Raw genomic sequence first — 19,440 nt, forward strand, 5'->3', positions numbered from 1 at the left:
GCGGCCCGGGCACATGATCCCCCCGCCCCCGCCCCTGGCCCGCCCAGCACCTGACTCCGGCGGGGCGCTGGGGGTCCGGGCAGACCCGAGCAGCGGCGCCGAGCGCGGCCCATGGCATCCCCACGCCTCGGGACTTTCTGCTGCCCCACGCGGGACGCCGCCACCCAGCTGGTGCTGAGCTTCCAGCCGCGGGCGTTCCACGCGCTGTGCCTGGGCAGCGGCGCCTGCAGTCTGGCGCTCGGCCTCCTGCAGCTGCTGCCCCGGCGCCGGCCCGGGGGCCTCGGGGCCCCCTCCCCAGCCCCACCGGCCTCGGCGCGTTCCCCGACCTCCGTCCGCATCCTGCGCGCCATTGCCGCCTGCGACCTGCTCGGCTGCCTGGGTAAGGCGCGCGGCCCTCTGGTTGGGACCTGCTCTGGCCCGGGTGAGGGAGCACTGCCCGCGGGTTGCGACCTGCTGGGTCCCCGGGTGGCGCGCTCAGCCCGCGGGTCGGGACCTGCTCGGTGCCCGGGTGAGGGAGCATTGCCCACAGGTTGGAACCTGGTGAGTGCCTGGGTGAGCGCGCACGGCCCGCGGGATTGGGACCTGCTTTGCGTCCGGGTGAGGGGGCACTGCCCCCGGGTTGGGACCCGCTCGGTCCCCGGGTGAGCGCGCACGGCCCGCGGGATGGGACCTGCTGGGTACCCGAGTGAGGGAGCACTGCCCGCGGGTTGGGACCCGCTCGGTGCCCACGTGAGCGCGTGTGGCCCGCGAGATGGGACCTGCTGGGGTGTTCGGGTGAGCGCGCACGGCCCGCGGGTTGCGACCTGCTGGGTGTCCGGGTGAGCGCGCACGGCCCGCGGGTTGCGACCTGCTGGGTGCCCGCGTGAGCGCGCGCGGCCCGCGGGTTGGGACCTGCTTTGCGGCCGGGTGAGGGAGCACTGCCTGCGGGTTGGGACCTGCTGGGTGCCCGGGTGAGCGCGCGCGGCCCTCGAGTTGGGACCTACTCGGTGCCCGGATGAGGGAGCATGGCTGGTGGGTTGGGACCTACTCGGTGCGCACGTTGGGCGGGGTGTCAGCTGCGTGCTAGGAGAATAGACGTCGAAACCGGAGGCGGCTCTAGTCTAGGGACTGGACGGGGTGGCCAGGGGACTCAGCAAAACAGGATAGGCAGTTAAAATTACGCCCGGGGAACATTTGTTGAAGGGAATATACCAGTTTCTAATGTTTGTTATTGCAAACGTACTAGGGAAACTTTAGAAGGGGTGGTTAAGAAAACCCAGATATTGTGAGGGACCCATAATTACTCTGCTAGTGAGTCTGATAGTATTTTGTGTATATACACAAAATCATTTCCAAAATGGTTTAACAGAACCAGGAAGAACACTTGATGTATATAACTCTAACATATATAAATAGATATATTTTGTCAGGCTTGGGTTTCATACCACAGGTGGCCAACTGCCTGCCCCTTTCTGAGGCCCAAAAGTTGTTTTTTTTTTAATCAAAAGAAAAATATTTCTGTTTATAAATATTCCATGAAATTTAAATGACTGTGTCCTTCAGGACAGTTTGATGGGAGCACAGCCGTGCGTCGCACCTGCTGGATGTCCGCAGAGGTGGATATCCGCAGAGAAATTGTGGCCCATAAAGCCTAAAATATTTTTTATCTGGCCCTTTACAGAAACTTTGCCATCCCCTTTAAACATGCATGGCAATTTTTACAGATTTCTAAGCTAGATAGTGCTGAGCGTTTGTTTAAGGGTTTATTTTGGAGAATTTCTAAGAAACACAAATCACACAGACTATATAATGAACCCCTGGACCCATGACCTCACTTTATCTACACTCCATCCTGTACCAACTCTTCACTGCATTAATGTAAAGCAAATCCCAGGACGTATGTACTTTCATCTATACAGATTTCGGTATATAGCTGTGAAAGTAAGAAGGAAGTGTGTATGTATACGCACGTATGTTACAGGTAGTATTATCACCTTAAAATAATGAAAATCAGTTTTTTTTTAAGATTTTATTTATTTATTTGACAGAGAGATCACAAGCAGGCAGAGAGGCAGACAGAGAGAGAGGAGGAAGCAGGCTCCCTGCTGAGCAGAGAGCCCGATGCAGGGCTCGATCCCAGAACTCTGAGATCATGACCCGAGCCGAAGGCAGCGGCCTAACCCACTGAGCCACCCAGGCGCCCCGAAAATCAGTTTTCTTATAAGATTTTATTTATTCATTAGCGCGCGTGCAAGCACAAGCTGGGGGAGAGGAAGAGGGAGAAGCAGACTCCCCACCGAGCAGGGAGCACAGTGGTGGGCTCGGTCCCAGGACCCTGAGATCATGATTTGACCCGAAGGCACATGTGTAACTGGCCGAGCCCCTCAGGAGCCCCAAAAATCAGTTCTTTAAGGTCACTGCTGTATGTTCAGTTGTGTCCTAAATGCTGTTTTACGGTTGGTTGGTTTGAATCAGGGTCCAGATACAGCCCACACTTTGCAGTTGGCTGACAAGGTGCTAACCATTTTGGAATTGATTTTTCAGTAAGTTTGCTTTTGAAGCAAAAGCTGTTGATGGCATTGGGCCCTGAGGGGATGGCAGCGCTTATTCCGCACCTTGAGCACGTAGCAGTACAGGTCACTGTGTCTCAGGGCCCCGTTCTCCAGTCTGTGCTCTTGTGCCTGGAGACCCTCAAGGACCTTGACTTCCAGGAAATGCTATGGACCTCTAGTCACTTTCTCAGAGTCGAAGAGTCAGACAGGAAGCAGTACTTCCTTTCTGTGAGGGATAAAATCATCTTGGTGCTCTTTAATTCAATCAGGTTGGTTTTCTTCCTGATGATGCTAAAACATTTTGAGAAAGCATCTTTGTTTGTTTGTTTGTTTTTTTAAGTTTATACGTGGGGCTCGAACCCATGACCCGAAGAGTCACCCGCCCTGAGGACCGAGCCACCCAGGCACCCCTAGAAAAGTATCTTTTTTTTTTTTTTTTTAAAGATTTTATTTATTTGAAAGAGAACACAGAGTGAGAGTAGGAGAGCACAAGCAGGGCCAGAGGCAGAGGGAGCAGCAGACTCCCCACCAAGCAGGGAACCCCACTTGGGGCTTGATCCCAGGACCCAGGGATCATGACCTGACTCGAAGGCAGACACTTAACCGCAGAGCCACCCAGCCACCCCTGGAAAAGCATCTTAAAAGCAATTTAGGATCTGTGGAATGATATTCGTATATACTCTCCCTTTTAGAAGGGACATACGTGGTGTTAACAAGTGAGCAGAGGCAGAATTAAGGGGAAGGCTTGGTGACTAACACCTTCCTGAAAAATAAATACTTAAAATGCCGACCTCATAGGGCAGAGGTTTTTTTCAGTTTTATTTAGATGTAATTGACATACAGCCCAGGAAAATTTAAGATCTAGAGCATAATGACTTAACATACACGTGTGGTGAGATGTTTACCACTGTAAGTCGACATTCACCCGCTCACAGCAATACGAATGTAGGTCAGGCACGTATTGAGCTCACAGGAGTGCTCGAAGCATTCTTCATACAGCATTCTGCGGAAGAAAAGCATTATTTTTGAGCAGCGCTGATAACGAGAAGATAGATCGCGAGTTATTTTGCTGTCCATAGTTTCTCTTTAGTGGTATGTGGCGTGATATAGACTTGGTATCGTACTTCACGATGTGTATTTGGTTACATACCGCACATTATATAGAGGGCATTTTTTTAAAGATTTTGTTTGAAAGCGACAGAAAGGACAAGCGGAGGGGGGCAGGTAGTGGGCAGAGGCAGAGGGGAGGCAGACTCCCCACTGAGCAGGGAGCCCGATGCAAGCCCCCTGGGATCATGACCCACGCGGAAGGCAGACGCTCATCCGCCCGCGCTGGCCAGGCGCCCGGTGTTTGCCGGTGGATCGGACAGTGTATATCAGGCGCTAGAGTGTGCAGGGCGAGCTTGCTGGTGGGTTACAGTGTCTAGTAACGTATAATTGTGTATTTAATAGCGTCTTACACACAGTATACGTGTGCACGAGGACACTGTGTAACTTCGTAGTGTTTACAGTTACCCTCTAGTATCGTCTCACGGAGCCTGTGCTTCCACAAAGCATATCCCGTCACCTGACGAGCAGCCTTTGCATAGATCTTACGGGTGTGTTATTACTGTTTTGAGGAGAATTAGCTATTCGGGTCCAGTAGCAAAGAAAACTTAACAAAAAAAGTAGATGTCAAGAGCAAGTTGCCAAGAGCTACTTTGTGAAAATCTTAAGTGCGTTTTTTCAGGGAATGAAAGAATTATCTCTTCACATTTCAGAATTGTGCTTTTGCAGTCATTTTTTTCCTATGAGGAGTAGTTAACATGGACATTAAAAATAGCGAAGAAGTAGATTGTTGTCCCCATAACGGCTGCTTCGTATGGAGTGAACAAAGAGCAGCCTTGGGGTAGGACCGCGGCTGATGATGGTTCAGGTCGAAATCGAAGTGCCTGGGCTTGCTTTGTGACCGAAGAAATTGCTTCCTGGGTCTCCCGTGTTTCTCCGTCTCTCTGCACACACTCGTGTGTGTGTTTCTCTCCTCCCTCATTTCTTTCTCTGTCCCTTCCTAGCTGTTCATCCCTCTGTCCATCTGCCTACCGCTTCCGAGCCCGGGCACCAGGCCAGCTGCCCGCGTGGATTCGGACGGCCGCGAAGTGCCGTAGCTCGCCCGCAGCCACGGCCCGGCTCTCCGCAGGCTCGGTTGCCCCGGGGCGCTGGGGTCGGGAAGCAGGCGCTCTTCTTCCCGGGTGCTGGGAGGTCGGTGGTCGGCTCCCAGCACCTCACGATGCCTGCGTCCTTCTCCGCATGGCGTCTCGTCACGCAGGCCCCTGGTCCCGTCACACCGTCAGGAGAAGGGTGAGGACAGTGCGGTATGATGTTGGGGCAGAGGCGCATGACGATGTTGGGACAGCGTCTGTGACTGTCCGGTATTCTAGTTCTTTTTTATTATTGTTGCTAGTGTCTTACAGTGTCTGGTAAACTGCTCTGTCCCAGGAACACACGTAGTGGAAAAACGTAGATGGGATTCAGTAGGGTCTGCGGTGCCAGCCTCCACTGGGGGTCCTGGAACGCGTCCCCTGCGGGGTGACCATATCCGCTCTTTTTCTCATAGGTATTGTGTTCCGGTCTGTGGTGTGGTTGGGATTCCCAGATTTCGTTGAAAACCAGTCCGACGGGAATGGGACGGACGTCTGGCCAGCTGTGTACTGTGTGGGGAGCGCGGTGAGTGCACCTTCCTCTCGCTCGCCATCGTCTCCCCTCTGTGCCCCTCTTAGGCTGCCATCCTCAAAGTGTCGTCTCTGGCTACTGGGGTTTGTTAGGAATGCAAATTCTCAGAGCCTGCTGCTCAGGGTCCTTGGGGAGGGGTTATCTGCCAAGTACTCAACCCTCCAGGAGCTTGTTTGCAGTGCTGGATGACGACAAGATAGATCTTACGTTTTGTAGTGTCCCGAGTTCCTCTTAGTTCCTCTTCAGGGGTATGCTGCATGATATAAGGGGGCTCCTGCCACCCGCCTCCTTCTGAGGACCGCCCTGGAGTGTGGCGGCTCTGTGCTCCCCCTTCTGAGCACACATAGACCATCCTTACCTTAGCCTGAGCTGCCGCTAAAGCCAGCTGGCCAAGAAGAAAAAGAGAGAAGGCACTTACTGATGGATTGGGTGTGTTCCGCTTGATAAAACCTGCATGGAAATGGACATCTGTGTCTCGCTCTGTGCACCACGCCGGAGCAGAATTCTCCGCTCCTCTCTCCTGCCCGCTCGGATTCCCAGCTGCGTACGGGGCAGCCTGGGTCTCGCCACGGCACAGCCCAGCAGGCACACCGGTCCATGCTGCCCGTAGTGCACCGAGCCCCTTCCTGGCCGCTCCTGGGAAGCTCTTTCCGGTCCTTGCTCCTTCGTTCTCAGCGAACAGCTGCTCCTTCGCAGGCGCCGTGAGCCCTCAGGCCAGCATGGGCCTCGCAGCTGAGGCCTTCATCGTCCTGGCCTGCAAGTGTCCCGGAAGGCAGGCCTGGCCCGTGCGCAGAGGGACATCCCATCCTGGTGTCCCCAGACCGTGCACGCGTCTCTGGATGGCTTCCCTGTCCTGCTTTCCGACGTCACAAGAAAGAGGTGTCTGCCGGCTCATCTCACGGACTGGGCAATCCGCTGTCTGTTTCCAGAGCTTTGATGCAGGCTCTTCCTGATTACAGATGTGGGTCCAGCTGCTGTATAGTGCCTGCTTCTGGTGGCTGTTCTGCTATGCGGTCGACGCCTACCTCATGATCCGGAGATCAGCTGGACACAGGTACGTTCAGAGGGAACAAGGAGAGCTTTCTGCCCAGCTTCTGTCGTGTGAGGAAGGGCTGGGGGCACCCCGAGGGCTCTGGAATGTTCTTCAGTATGGCAGACACAGAATGTCAGCCAGCCCCTCTGCGAGAAACCTCTTTGGCCCCTCATTGGTACAAAAGGGTGAAGGTAGATTCACAATGAGGATGTTTAGACCATGACCAGTCATCCATAAATTACATGTTTGCATTCTGGACACATACTAAAGAAGAATTGGCAGGAATACAGACAGTTTTTGACGATATAAAGGTTTGAGGAGACAAGTCGTTGCAGTGTGTATTGACATGTTATGCCAAACTTGGAACCGGAGTACCAGAGCTGCCAGGGGCTGCTTGGGGAGAAAGGGCCCCGTGGGTGCGGCCCGTGCATTTGTCACCGGCTGGGGAACTGTGAGCAAGTCGCTTGATCTCTCTAGATTTCCGTCGTGCCGGCCATGAAACCGTAGCGCCCATCGGGTCCCGGGAGATGCCGTGCGATGCTGCGTGTGAACGGTTGAGAACCAGGCCTGGCACATCGTGGGCTCTCGGGAGCTGTGCGCTGGGATGTGCGTGTGTGTTGGGGGACACAGATACAGAGAATCTGAGTGAGCAAGGGAAGCTGTGTGGCAGGGTGGGGTGAGCGCCCAGGTCCCCTGACTCCTGGTCCAGGAAGCATGTGTCCCCCACTTTCCCATGGAACCCTTGTTTGCTTACTTTTTTCTTTTTAAGTTTTATGAAGTTCACCGGTTTAAGTGTATAAAATCCATTGTTTTTTAGTTTAGTTATAAAATTGTGCAACCATCACACCAACTAATTTAATGACGTTAGTCATCAACACCCCCCCCCCGGCTCTACCAGTGATGAATTCCTCCCCCCACCCCCCAGTGCCTGGCAACTGCCAGTCTGTTTGCTGTCTCTAGCTTTGCCTACTCTGGGCATTGCCTGGAAGTGAAATCATTGAACATGTGACCTTTCATTTCTGGCTTTTAAACTTAGCGGGCCGTGTTCAAGCTTTCCCCGTGTTGCAGCACCGTCTGTTCTGTGAACTTCTGAATACTGCTCTGTTGTATGACGAACTACATTTTATTTAATTTTGAGAGACCAAGCACGTGAGCAGGGGAGTGGGGCGGCGGCGGAGAGAGAGAGAGAGAGAGAGAGAAGGAACAAGGAGAGAGGGAGAATGTCAAGCGGGCTCTACTCTCAGCACAGAACCTGACATGGGGCTGGATCTCATGATGCTGAGATCATGACTTGAGGTGAAATCAAGAGTCAGATGCTTAATCAACTGAGCCACCCGGGCGCCCTTGGGTGTACTGCATTTAAAAAATACATGTGTCTGTATGTGTATGTATGTATATACATATTTTTTTTAAGATTTATTCATGTGACAGAGCAGCAGAGGGAGAAGCAGGCTCCCTGCTGAGCAGGGGGCACCATACAGGGCTGCATTCCAGGACCCTGGATCATGACCTGAGCCGAAGGCAGCCACTTAACCCACTGAGCCCCCCAGGCGCCCTTTAAATAATTTTTTAAGACTTTATTTTATTTTTTAATTTTTTAAAAAAGATTTTATTTATTTGACAGAGGCAGGGAGACAGTGTGAGAGGGAGCACAAGTAGGGGGAGTGGGAGAGGGAGAAGGAGGCTTCCCGCTGGGCAGGGAGCCCCGGGTTGGGGCCCAGTCCCAGGACTCTGGGATCGTGACCTGAGTGGAAGGCATCTGCTCAACAGACTGAGCCACCCACACACCCTTAAAGATTTTATTTTAAAGATTTACTTATTTATTTGAGAGTGTGTATGTGTAAGTAGGGGGAACAGCAGAGGGAGAGGATTTCAAGCCGATTCCCCACGGAGCTCAGAGCTGGTCTTGGGGCTCCACATGGGGTGTGATCATAGGACCCATGAAATCATGACCTGAGCCGAAACCAATAGTCAGATGCTTAACCAGCTGAGCCACCCGGTGCCCCTAAGGTGCCTTTTCCCAAAATGTATGTGAGATGTCTCACCGAAGGATACTGGAAAAACAGTCTCTGGATGCATGTAGACGCGAACAGCAAAGGCGTTTATGGACTGTTATTTCCAGATTAACCGGCGTGAGGAAGGGGAGGAAGATGAGGCTTAATCTGGAATATTTTGTTCCAAGGTGAAAAAAACCTTGGGAACCAAGCAGAAAAGAAGAGAGTTTCAACACCGTAATTTAGTTCTGTGATCCATTTAAAAAAATTCTCTTTTTAACTAATGTCCACACCCAGAGTGGGGCTTAAACTCACAACCCCAAGATCAAATGGTCTTTGATCCATTATAATTATTTTTAAGATGTTGCGTATTTATTTTATTGTAGGGGGGAGACAAGAGGGAGAGAGACTCTCAAACAGACTCTGTACTGAGCATGGGGCCTGATGTGGGGCTCGATCCTGCGACCTTGAGGTCATGAGCCTGAGCCCAAACCAAGAGTTTGATGTTTAACTACCTGAGCCACTCAGGAGCCCTAGTGATCCATTTTAAATTAATTTTTATGTAGGTGAGGAAAGGGTCAATGTTCATGCCTTTGCATGTGGATGGCCACTTGTCCCAGCACCATTTGTTGAATAAATTTTACTTTTTTATTTATTTTATTTTATTTTATTTTTTTAAAGATTTTATTTATTTATTTGACAGAAATCACAAGTAGGCAGAGAGTCAGGCAGAGAGAGAGGGGGGAAGCAGGCTCCCCGCTGAGCAGAGAGCCTGATGTGGGGCTCGATCCCAGGACCCTGGGATCATGACCTGAGCCGAAAGCAGAGGCTTTAACCCACTGAGCCACCCAGGTGCCCCAAATTTTACTTTTTTAAGTTATTTTTTAAAGGTTTTATGGAAAGATGTTATTTATTTATTTGAGAGAGAGAACGAACCGGAGGCATGACTGACAGAGAGGGAGAAGCAGGCTCCCTGCTTGATGTGGGGCTTAATCCCAAGGTCCTGGGATCCAGCCATGTGTGGGGCTCCCTGCCCAGTGGGGAGTCTGCTGTTCCCTCTCCCTCTGCTGCTCCCCCTGCTTGTGCTCTCTTGCTCTGTCAGATAAATAAATACAGTCTTAAAAGGAAATAATCGTTGGTATTCCTCGTGTGTCCTCATCATTAACTTGGGTTTCTCTGGCTTGAAGTTTAGTGTCTATTTTTGTGCTTGTTCCTTCCACCTCTTTACTTTAGCTCGTAAACTTTTACTTATCTGAACAGAACCTGTATAACTCGTGGTTTTGAAAATTCTCCAGGGAAGGCAGTGAAGGTCAAAGGCAACCAACCAGATATGTCTGTGAAGATTACCTTTGGCTATGTAAAATACAGAAAATAATAGTGATTTAAACAAGATAATTTTTCTTTCATTCTAAAGGAGGCCAGAGGGGGGCGCGTGAGTGGCTCAGTCATTGGGTGTCTGCCTTCAGCTCAGGTCATGATCCCAGGGTCCTGGGATCCCAGCCTGCATCGGGCTCTGTGCTCAGCGGGAAGCCTGCTTTTCCCTCTCCCATTGCCCCTGCTTGTGTTCCCCGCCTTGCTTTGTTTCTCTCTCAAATATATAAGTAAAATCTTTTAAAAAATAAATAAAGAGGCCAGAGGTAGGCAATCCAGGGCCCTTACGATGGACATCAGGGACCCAAGTTCCTCCTGTCTTCTTGCTCTGTTGTGGTATTGTGTGACTTCCAACTTCAAGGTATCATGGCCCAATACAGCTGCTGGAGCTCTAGCCATCACATCTGCATTCCAGGAAGGAGGAGGGGGCCAATGCATAAAGGTCCGATTTCCTCTGAGCCACCTCCCTTTAAGCAGCCTCCCTGGGGATGTGACACAACAATTCCACTTTCGTATTATTGGCCAGAATTTAGTTTCATGGCTATACTTAGCTGCAAGAGGCGGTTGGAAGTATAGTCTGTTAGCCAAGCATGCTGCTGTTGGGCATGACATACAGGTTATGTTTCTAAGGAAAAAGGGAAGATGACTTTGGGTAGGCAGCTAGCTCCAGTGAGAGGTCTTTGACCCGGAAGCCCAGTGTAAGTGTGTGTTCCTGTCTGGGACCTCTCTCACTCAATTTTGGAGGGATTGGAGTTAGGACACACTAGAGGTCTCACAGACAGACAGTTATGGAGATAAGAGGAGCGGTGGAGCCGGAAAGGAGGCTGGAAGAAGAATGTGCCTCCTGCTCTCACAGGGTGTGCACTTCTCTGCCCCTGGTCATGGACGGCTGTGGTCAGACGGGGCAGCCTGAGAGCTTTCTGGACGCAGAAGACAGGCAGCGCCCTTGGAAGCCAGGGCAGGCAATCTGGAAGGCCTCCTCATGCCCAGAAGAGTGTTTGGAGCTCATTGTGCAGAGGTGAGCAGATGCTGGCGGAGCATAGCTTCCAAAGACCTGCCAGTCAATCAGGAGGCAGACGTCCAAAGATGTGAAACGTCCAGATGCTTCCTAAGGACAAGAGCAAGGGCAGGGGTCCAGCACTAGGAAGACCATTGAGAGTGAAACAGGGTCTCCCATCACAAAGGAGTAGGGATGGGGCTCCTGGGTGGCTCAGTCGGTTAAGCCTCTGCCTTCGGATCCGGTCATGATCCCAGGTTCCTGGGATCGAGCCCCGAGTCGGGCTCTCTGCTCGGTGGGAGCCTGTTTCTCCCTCTTCAACCTGCTCCTCCTCCTGCTTGTACTTTCTCTCTCTCTGTCAAATAAATAAAATCTTAAAAAAAAAAAAAAAAAAAAAGAGCTACCTGGGACAGATCCAAGGCAGGGCCCAGACATTGCACGTAGGGCTGGACTAAACGACACGTTCCCTTCGAGATCCTTCCAGTCCTTAGCTATTTCTTTGGCACCGGAGAATCTTTTTAAATCCTAATCCTAAGAAATGTCATTAAGACCAATTCAGAGTTAAAATTTAAACGGCTATGTTGGTTCCTGATGTGGGGTGTACAAGTTTTAAACAACAACGATAACAGAAGGCACTTGAGTTTGTGGGAAAAGCCCTAAATTGAGTTTTTTGGTTTTTTTTTTTTTTTAACGAATTTTTATTTATTAATTTGACAGCGAGAGAGGGAACACAAGCAGGGGGAGTGGAGAGCCGAGCAGGGAGCCTGATGCCGGACTCGATCCCGGGACCCTGGGTCATGACCTGAGCCGAAGGCAGATGCTTAACGACTGAGCCACCCAGGCGCCCCTAAATTGTACTCTCTACTTGCTCTGTGGACATGAGTGTGAGAGGAAGGGGGCCTGGGGAGGGCCTTTGCGTGCCTGCACCTGAACACTGTCTGGTGGTCAGATAAAGGGACGGGGATCTGCAGCCTCCCACTGCCCTTCATTGTGGGTGCCCGGGAGCTCAGACTCATCCCGGGTGCGAGTTTGGGGTTGTATATGTTACCGAAGTGCCTGCCATCCACGCAGCCTGGCCAGACTGACTAGAGCACCATTGCCTAGTCTGGCCTCACTCCCTGGCCTGCTGTCGCCCACCTCTCAGTACCCCTGGCTCCCTCCTGCCCAAGGTGAGGGTCTGTAATGCATACCTTCTGCACTGTTCAACCACCCAGGCCCCCGCAGAGAGCTGCTCCTTTTTCCCTCCGTTCCATGGGGAGCCTCTGACATCTGGGCCAGACGCGCCCCACACACTCCCAATCCCGGAGAGACGGGGCAGGGCCGCTCCAGGACTGGCAGGAGCACACGCTGGAGTCGTTGCCTTGCGGCCTTCTGGAGAGCTGGCTGTGAAAGGTTTCTTTTCCTGAAGCCCACCCCTGTGTGCCGTCTCTCTCCTGTCTCCGAGGAGGGCATCCCTTCGCGCGGGTCCTGCCCTGTTCCTTGTCTACGCAGCTGATCTTCAGAGTTAAAATCCTGATGGGTTGGGGGTTGCACAGTTTGCTAGGAGGCTGGCAGAGTCTTGGGTTGTGGCTAGTGCGTCCCATGGATCGCTGCAGCCCCGTCCCGTGGCACAGGGGAGGCACAGTAAAGGCTGCACGGGCGCCGTCAGATCGTTGGGCAGCCGTGCGCCGGACCCCAGCTGCAGGGCTGGCTGCCTCCGTTCTGCAGGGAAAAGGGCGCTGTGTGGGGGCATAGGAGGATGAAGGCTGGAGATGGTCGGGGAATGGGAAGTATGCCGTGAATGGTGGGGCGTGGGGGAGGAAGGGAAGCTCCCCACGCTCCTGGAACAGCAGATGCGCGCGCGATTCTTCGGAGACCTTGGTTTGGACTGAGCATGGAGACGCTTGACTTGTAGGGATAGGGGTGCCTCTGGGAAGGTTTGGGGATAGGAGCTCCTCTCCTAGCGGGTGAGCTGCGTGCTTAGGAGGACGGGTGAGGTGTCCGTGCCTTGTTCGCTCACCCTTGCAAGCCTCGTGGTGAGAAAGAAGCCAGACGCAGAGGGCCGCATGCTGTGTGACTCCCATTTGCCTGCATCGTGCAGAATGGGAAACGCCACAGAGACACAGAGGAGGCTGGTGCCTGCTGGGGGCTGTGAGCAGGAGGAACGGGGGGAGGCCTGCCTGATGCGCCTGGGGTTTCCTTCCGGGGTGATGAGGTTTCCGAGCTGGATGGGGGAGATGGTTGCACAGCGTTGTGCGTTTACCCACTGCTCCTCATCTGCTCACTTGAAAACGGTTACTCGATGTTCTGTTTCTTTCATCTCAATTAAACAAAGGCCCAGAGGCCTGATAAGGCAAGTCTCGGCCAAGGGTTTGCTCAGGGTATGTTTTCCTGACTCTTCAGGTGGCTGGGAGTGGGTCTGGTACTTTCTGTGGCTGGACACGCCCATCCTTCCTCTCAGGCAAGGCCTCCGTCTGCTTCCCCCACAGCACGATGCTGCTCTACCGCCTCGCGGCCTGGGGCCTGGCTGCCCTGCTGTGCGTGGAGGGTGCCGTCCTCCTCTACTCCCCGTCCGTGTCCAGGTAAGCTGGGGCTCCAGCTCCCGGGCCCCTCGGGATCCTGCGGACGGGGCGTGGGCGCGGAGCCAGAGTGGGCCTCTCACAGGCCAGGCCCTCATGTGCAGAGCCGCCTGGCGGCCTCCCGGTAGGGTAGGGGCGCCCATGACAGTGTGCTCTGCAGCTCACGTCCCAGCCTCTGCCCTTTGCGTCTGGGCGCTGGGCAGTTGTGCACACAAGCGCGTGTGCAGAGCTCCAGGTGCGTCTCCTTCCGGGATGGGTATGCCCACAGCTCTAGGTGTGTCCTCCGCACGGAGGGGGCTTTCGCAGGCACACACTGTATTCTCCACGCCAGCTGCCTCCGCACCAGCAAGGGCGGTGACCGTCCTGAGGAGGAGTTCGCATCGGCGGGGAGAGTCCCGAGCGTTGCTCTTGGGAGAGCTAATTCTAAGCCTCCGCTAGCCTCACTTGTCACTTCTCTCCCAGCTGTCGGCTCTCCTGAACAGATACAGGGAGAGAGTTTAAAATGGTCTCAGCTGCTTCTTCAACTTAATACCTCATCCGTGCGGGGGTGCTGGGGTGGCTCAGTTGGTGAGGCATCTGCCCTCTGCTCAGATCCTGGGATTGAGCCCCGTGTCTGAGCAGGGAGCCTGCTTCTCTCTCTCCCTCTGCTGCTCCTCCTGCTTGCACATGCTCACTCGCTCTCTCTGTCAAATTGATAAAATTGTAAAACAAACAAACAAAACAGTATGTCTCATCGATGCAATCATTTGGAAGGCATTATGGTTCCTCCAAGTATGTATATTCTAACTGCCAGTGGAAAGCTGAAAAACAGGTTGGACATTGTCTCTTTGTGATTTTAGGGCAGTGTAGACAAGGATCAATAGAGCACAGCCCTGAGAACAAATCCGGCCCTCTGCTTGGTTTTGTAAATAAAGTTTTATTGAAACACAATCATGGGCATTTGTTTATGCCTGATTTATAGCTGCTTTCGTACTGCAGTGTCAGTTCCGACAGGCTGTGTGGTCCATGGAGCAAAAAATACTTCTGTCAATGTTCCCTGACAGAATAAGTTTGCTGACTCATGGTTTTCTATTTTTCCCCTCTTTTTTTTTTTTTCTTTTTCTTTTTTTTTTTTTTTTTGACTTCTTGCAGTTACTTAGTTAGATGTCTCCAGATTGGTGTTGCCTAGTTGAAGGTCAGTGCTCCCAGAGTTGTGGGTCTGTGCACCCACACAGCTGCCCTTGATGGGAAAGGGAGTTACTGTCCATTGGCTTCACCCGTGGGCTCTGGGAGCCTCCTGGGAAGGTTGCATCTGAGCGTGAGGGAGCCAGTGGCGCAGGGCTCACGAGGGGCTCTGCGGCGCCCCCATGGTCCTGAGGAGGCCGCTCCTGGGCCTGTGTCCAGCTCTCATCCTCACCCTCTCCTTCGTTGCTCACTTTTTTGCACTTTCTATCATTTCCCCCTTCCACATTGACCGCGCCACGCCTGTTACAAGAAGGGCTCCCGCGTCTTCATCGCCCCACCTTCCAGGGCCGCAGGGGCCGTCCCCCAGCTGGTTTGCTACCTCCTGTGTGCCTGGGGCAGTCCTCTCTCCCCTTTGCCTTTGATTCTTGCTTCCTCTTGGCCCTTTTTTCTCTTACATGATGCATTTCTTCGCTGATGGCTCTGACCTTGGTAAACCCACACCTATGTGTGGCCCGTGCGTCACGGGCTGACCGGCGAGTCCCACGATCCCTCAGTAGGAATTCCCGCCCTTGAGGACTCCTGCCTGCGTGGCCCCGGGTGGTTAAACCCTCCCCTCCTGCTTGTGACCTCTTTTTCTCTCTCTGTCTCTCATACTCTAACAAATAAATTTTTTTAAAAAGACTTTATTTATTCATGGGGTGGGGGGCGGGATACAGGGAGAAGTAGGCTCCCCATCATGCAGGGAGCCCACACGGGGCTCGATCCCAAGACCTGGGGTCATGACCTGAGCCAAAGGCAGACGCTTCCCCGACTGAGCCACCCAGGTGCTCAAAATAAATCAAGTCTTAAAGAAAAAATTACAGTCCTTCCTGAAAAGCACCCGTGAAACGACTGTGAGGCACAACCGTGGAACACGTTTGTTCTGGAACATGAAGTTTGGGTATTTCGGGGTACTCTGGGGGCGGGACTGGATCTTCTTCCCAGGGCTGGCCAGGCGCAGTGCAGAGCAGGTTCCTAAAACCTCACTACTGCACTGAGCGCCTCTGTGTCTACTTGAACAGTCTTTTTTTTTCCCTTGAGGAGACCCAGGGTGGGGGCTCCCCCATTCCAATGTGTCTGTTTCTGTCTTTCCCGGCAGGGCCCTTTAACAGGTCCCCCAGTGGAATGCCTTAGAGGCCCTCCCGACTTCAGGACCGCTGGAGCCCTGACTGAGCCGCCTTGCTCTCAGTGCTCCCTTGCTTACTGGCAGACAGGAGCTACAGCCGGGTTTCCATTGGGCCGGCTCCAAAGTGGATTTATGCATTTCCCTGGCCGCTCTCCTGTTCTTATCTCGGCTTCCAGATAAGTCTGTATGTTTCGGCAAAGCCCTGTTTTCCTGAACGACTTGTTTCCTCCCACAGGTGTGAGCGAGACCTGGAGCACGCCGTCCCTCACTACGTCACCACGTACTTGCCGCTGCTGCTGGTCTTCGTGGCCAACCCCATCCTGTTCCGGAAGACCGTGACCGCGGGTGAGTAACAGGGAGCGCTCCAGGGGCGGGATACGGCTCTGTGCCTTGGGCTCACGTGGTGGCAGGTGTCGTGCTTCTGGAATCACTGGGACAGTTGACCTCATCGGTCCCCCTCCAGAGACGGAAGCACAGAACACGTGGGGAACGGGAGCGCATGTGATAACGGAGGTAAGCAGGCCCCTTCAGTGCTGGGCTCCATCTTTGCCAGCGTTGAACAGCTCTAGGCCAGGACCAGTGGACTTTCCGTCTCCGTTGGGGCTCATCGTGGGTCTGTGCTTGGTGTGCCCTGCCCTTGGAAAACTGTGGAGTTCCAATGGGGCGGGGGGATGAGTCTGGGCTGAAGAGTGGTGAGTCTGGCTACTCCCAAGATAGGCTTGGCTTGTGTCTTTCCTCGGTCAGGCAGGAAACAGGAAGTAGAGCATAGGAAATGAGTCAAATGCAGTGCTAAGAACTGGATAAGAAGGATGTTGTGAGCCAGCAGAAAGCCCTAGAAAGGCCTCTACTGAGACTGGGGACTTGGCATTGCAGTCCCCAACCGCATCATCATGGGAGCGTGACCCGGAGCAACCTCCAACCTTAAGCCCCAGCCATCCCTCAAGTGCAGAATAAGAATGAGAAAGTGCGGGGCGCCAGGGTGGTCAGTCCGTTAAGCCTCCTGGGATCGAGCTTTGTGTCATCTTGGGGTCCGGGGATCCATCCCTGCATCATCAGCGTCCCTGCTCCGGGGGTGGGGGTTCTCTTTCTCCCTCTGCCGCTCCCCCAGTGTGTGCACGTTTTCTCATTCTCAAATAAATGAGATCTTTAAAAAAAAAAAAAGTGCCTCTTAATAGGAGGTTGATTGAAGATGAGCTGTTGACTGTAGAACTTTTAAACGTTCAAAGGACTCTACCAGAAGGAATAGGAAATCATTGTATATATACCACATCTTCTTTATCCATTCATCTGCTGATGGACATCTAGGTTCTTTCCATAGTTTGGCTGTTGTAGACATTGCTGCTATAAACATTCGGGTGCACGTGCCCCTTCGGATCACTACATTTGTATCTTTGGTAGTAGTATCAATTTGTAAATACCCAGCAGTGCAATTGCTGGGTCATAGGGTAGTTCTATTTTCAACTTTTTGAGGAACCTCCATGCTGTTTTCCAGAGTGGTCGCACCAGCTTGCATTCCCACCAACAGTGTAGGAGGGTTCCCCTTTCTCCGCATCCTCGCCAGCATCTGTCATTTCCTGACTTGTTAATTTTAGCCATTCTGACTGGTGTGAGGTGATATCTCATTGTGGTTTTGATTTGTATTTCCCTGATGCTGAGTGATGTGGAGCACTTTTTCACATGTCTGTTGGCCATCTGGATGTCTTTTTTGCAAAAATGTTGGTTCATGTCTTCTGCCCATTTCTTGATTGGATTATTTGTTCTTTGGGTGTTGAGTTTGATAACTTCTTTATAGATTTTTGGTATTAGCCCTTTATCTGTACTGTCATTTGCGAATATCTTCTCCCATTCTGTCAGTTGTCTTTTGATTTTGTTGACAATACGGCAACTTTTTTAAGCAGATTTGCATGAAAGCGCTGAGTTAGTTACATCAAACAAATGAAAATCACATATAGGAAAAGACCTGATAAGAAATGTATTAAGATGTACACAGTGCTGTTTTGAGGGTGCACAGTGGGTCATTAATTTTCCCTTAACATTTTTTATATTTTCCAACTTTTCTATAAGGAGAAATTTTTAATCTTTCAATGTTCCAAAACAGCAAGTGTGCATTATTATTATTATTTATTTTTTTAAGGTTTTATTTGTTTATTTGAGAGGGAGAGAGAGCTCAAGTAGGGGAAACTGCAGAGGGATAAGCAGGCTCCCCACTCAGCTCGATCCCGGGATCCCAAGATGTGGGAGTGGGACTCGATGTGGGACTCGATCCCGGGATCCCAGGACCATGACCTGAGCTGAAGGCAGATGCTTAACCGACTGAGCCACCCAGGCGCCCCAAGTGTGCATGATTTTTAAAATATAAAATATAAACTTTTAAGGATATAGTTCTTAAAAAATATATATAGTTCTTGAACTCAAAAGATCCAAATAAAATCTGGAGCTTAACTGATAGTAAACCAGTATTGCTCATCTCTTGTGACAAATGTGAGCCTGGGTGTGTAAGGTGTTGGCATTGAAGGAATCCGGGTATGGGTCCGTAGAAACTCTCTGTGCTATCTCTGCCACTCTTATGTAAGTCTACAGTGATTTGAAAGCGTAAGTTGTAGGCGCACCTCGTGGCTCGTTTGGTTGAACATCTGCCTTCCGCTCAGGTCATGGTCCCGAGGTCCTGGGATCGAGCCCTGCATCGAGCCCTGCATCGGGCTCCTTGCTCAGCGGGGAGCCACCTCCTCCCCCTCCCCTCTGCCTGTCCGCCTTTACTTGCTTGAGCTCTCTCTCACTCACTCGCTCATTGTCTCCCTCTCTCAAATAAACTGAAAAGGAAAAAAAAAAGAAAGTTTGACAGACTCTGCATCACCTGGAGTCTGTGAGAACCGCAGCTTGGAAGCTGGGAGAGAAGGCGGCGGTGTCGCGCCCACACGCTCCGCTGCCTTGGCTTATGGGCTGCCGATTTCACGGACTCCCTTCCCTGTCCCTCCGGAAATGCAAGTCGTGACCATTACATGCAGTTCCCCTCTGTTTTTTTTTTTTTTTTTCCAGTGGCCTCTCTCCTAAAAGGAAGACAGGGCATTTACACAGAGAATGAGCGGCGGATGGGTAACATGGTCAAGATCCGGTTTTTCAAAATAATGCTGGTTTTCATCATTTGGTAAACTTTCTCCTATATATTTTTTTAAAATTGCCACTGGGAAGGGATATGCAGTCACACTTTTCTAAGTATGACTCAGAAGTTTTTTGCAAAGGGAAGACTCTTTGGAAAGGAAGTCTCAGACACTGTGCTGGGGCGCTTAGAGGAAATGTGCGTGAGACAGGAAGGCCAGTCCCCAGCGTGCGAACTCCTGGGAAGATATGCACGTCTGCTCAGGTCATATGTAAAGCCCTTCGAACAGAAAAAGTCCTGTGTTTAGTTTTGTTACAACCCAGAAGCGTGTCCAGTGTTTACTGCTGCTGCTAGGGCTAACTCCGAAATAAAGCACTTGACCACGCTTTTAAAATTTATCCGTTGAGGATTCCTGTATCTGACAAGAAACTAGGGCAAGGGTACATTTTTTGGTGTGAGGGCTCCGGGGCGGTCAGGAAATGTAGAGCGCAATTTCTCTCTGCTCAGTTTGCCCCACCACCGGCACTCTGCCCCGAGTTTCGGGAGGAGGCTTTGAACATGGATCTGTGACCAAAGTGAAATAGACGGGAATCCAAAAGGCTCTTGCTAGAGTGAAGCAGTAGTTTGCAGAGCAGGGTGCGTCTTTGGGCACATTAATAATGTACCCGCGAGGATGAGGTTGGTTTGGACATTCTCCTAGGAAAGATGGAGACTATCTCTCTCTAAAAATATGCTCAGCCCATCATTTTCACGTTCGTTGGCCTACCAGCAATAGTAACGTTAGAAAGTTTCAACATAAGATAGCGAGATTTTAGGAGGTC

At 51.9% G+C, this 19,440-nt stretch overlaps 1 protein-coding gene across 1 annotated transcript in view; it reads left to right on the forward strand.

Annotated features, from left to right (window-relative positions):
* The window catches only part of GPR143 (G protein-coupled receptor 143), a 37,285-nt gene continuing 17,845 nt past the window's right edge, over positions 1–19,440 (forward strand). Inside the window, exons 1-6 of the mRNA XM_047715437.1 lie at positions 1–379; positions 5,125–5,234; positions 6,200–6,294; positions 13,104–13,196; positions 15,758–15,867; positions 18,559–18,667. Of these exons, the coding sequence (XP_047571393.1) occupies positions 112–379; positions 5,125–5,234; positions 6,200–6,294; positions 13,104–13,196; positions 15,758–15,867; positions 18,559–18,667 (785 nt within the window). The 5' untranslated portion in view covers positions 1–111. The remainder of the gene's footprint in view (positions 380–5,124; positions 5,235–6,199; positions 6,295–13,103; positions 13,197–15,757; positions 15,868–18,558; positions 18,668–19,440) is intronic.

Source organism: Lutra lutra, chromosome X, assembly GCF_902655055.1.
Source record: "Lutra lutra chromosome X, mLutLut1.2, whole genome shotgun sequence".
NCBI lineage: Eukaryota > Metazoa > Chordata > Mammalia > Carnivora > Mustelidae > Lutra > Lutra lutra.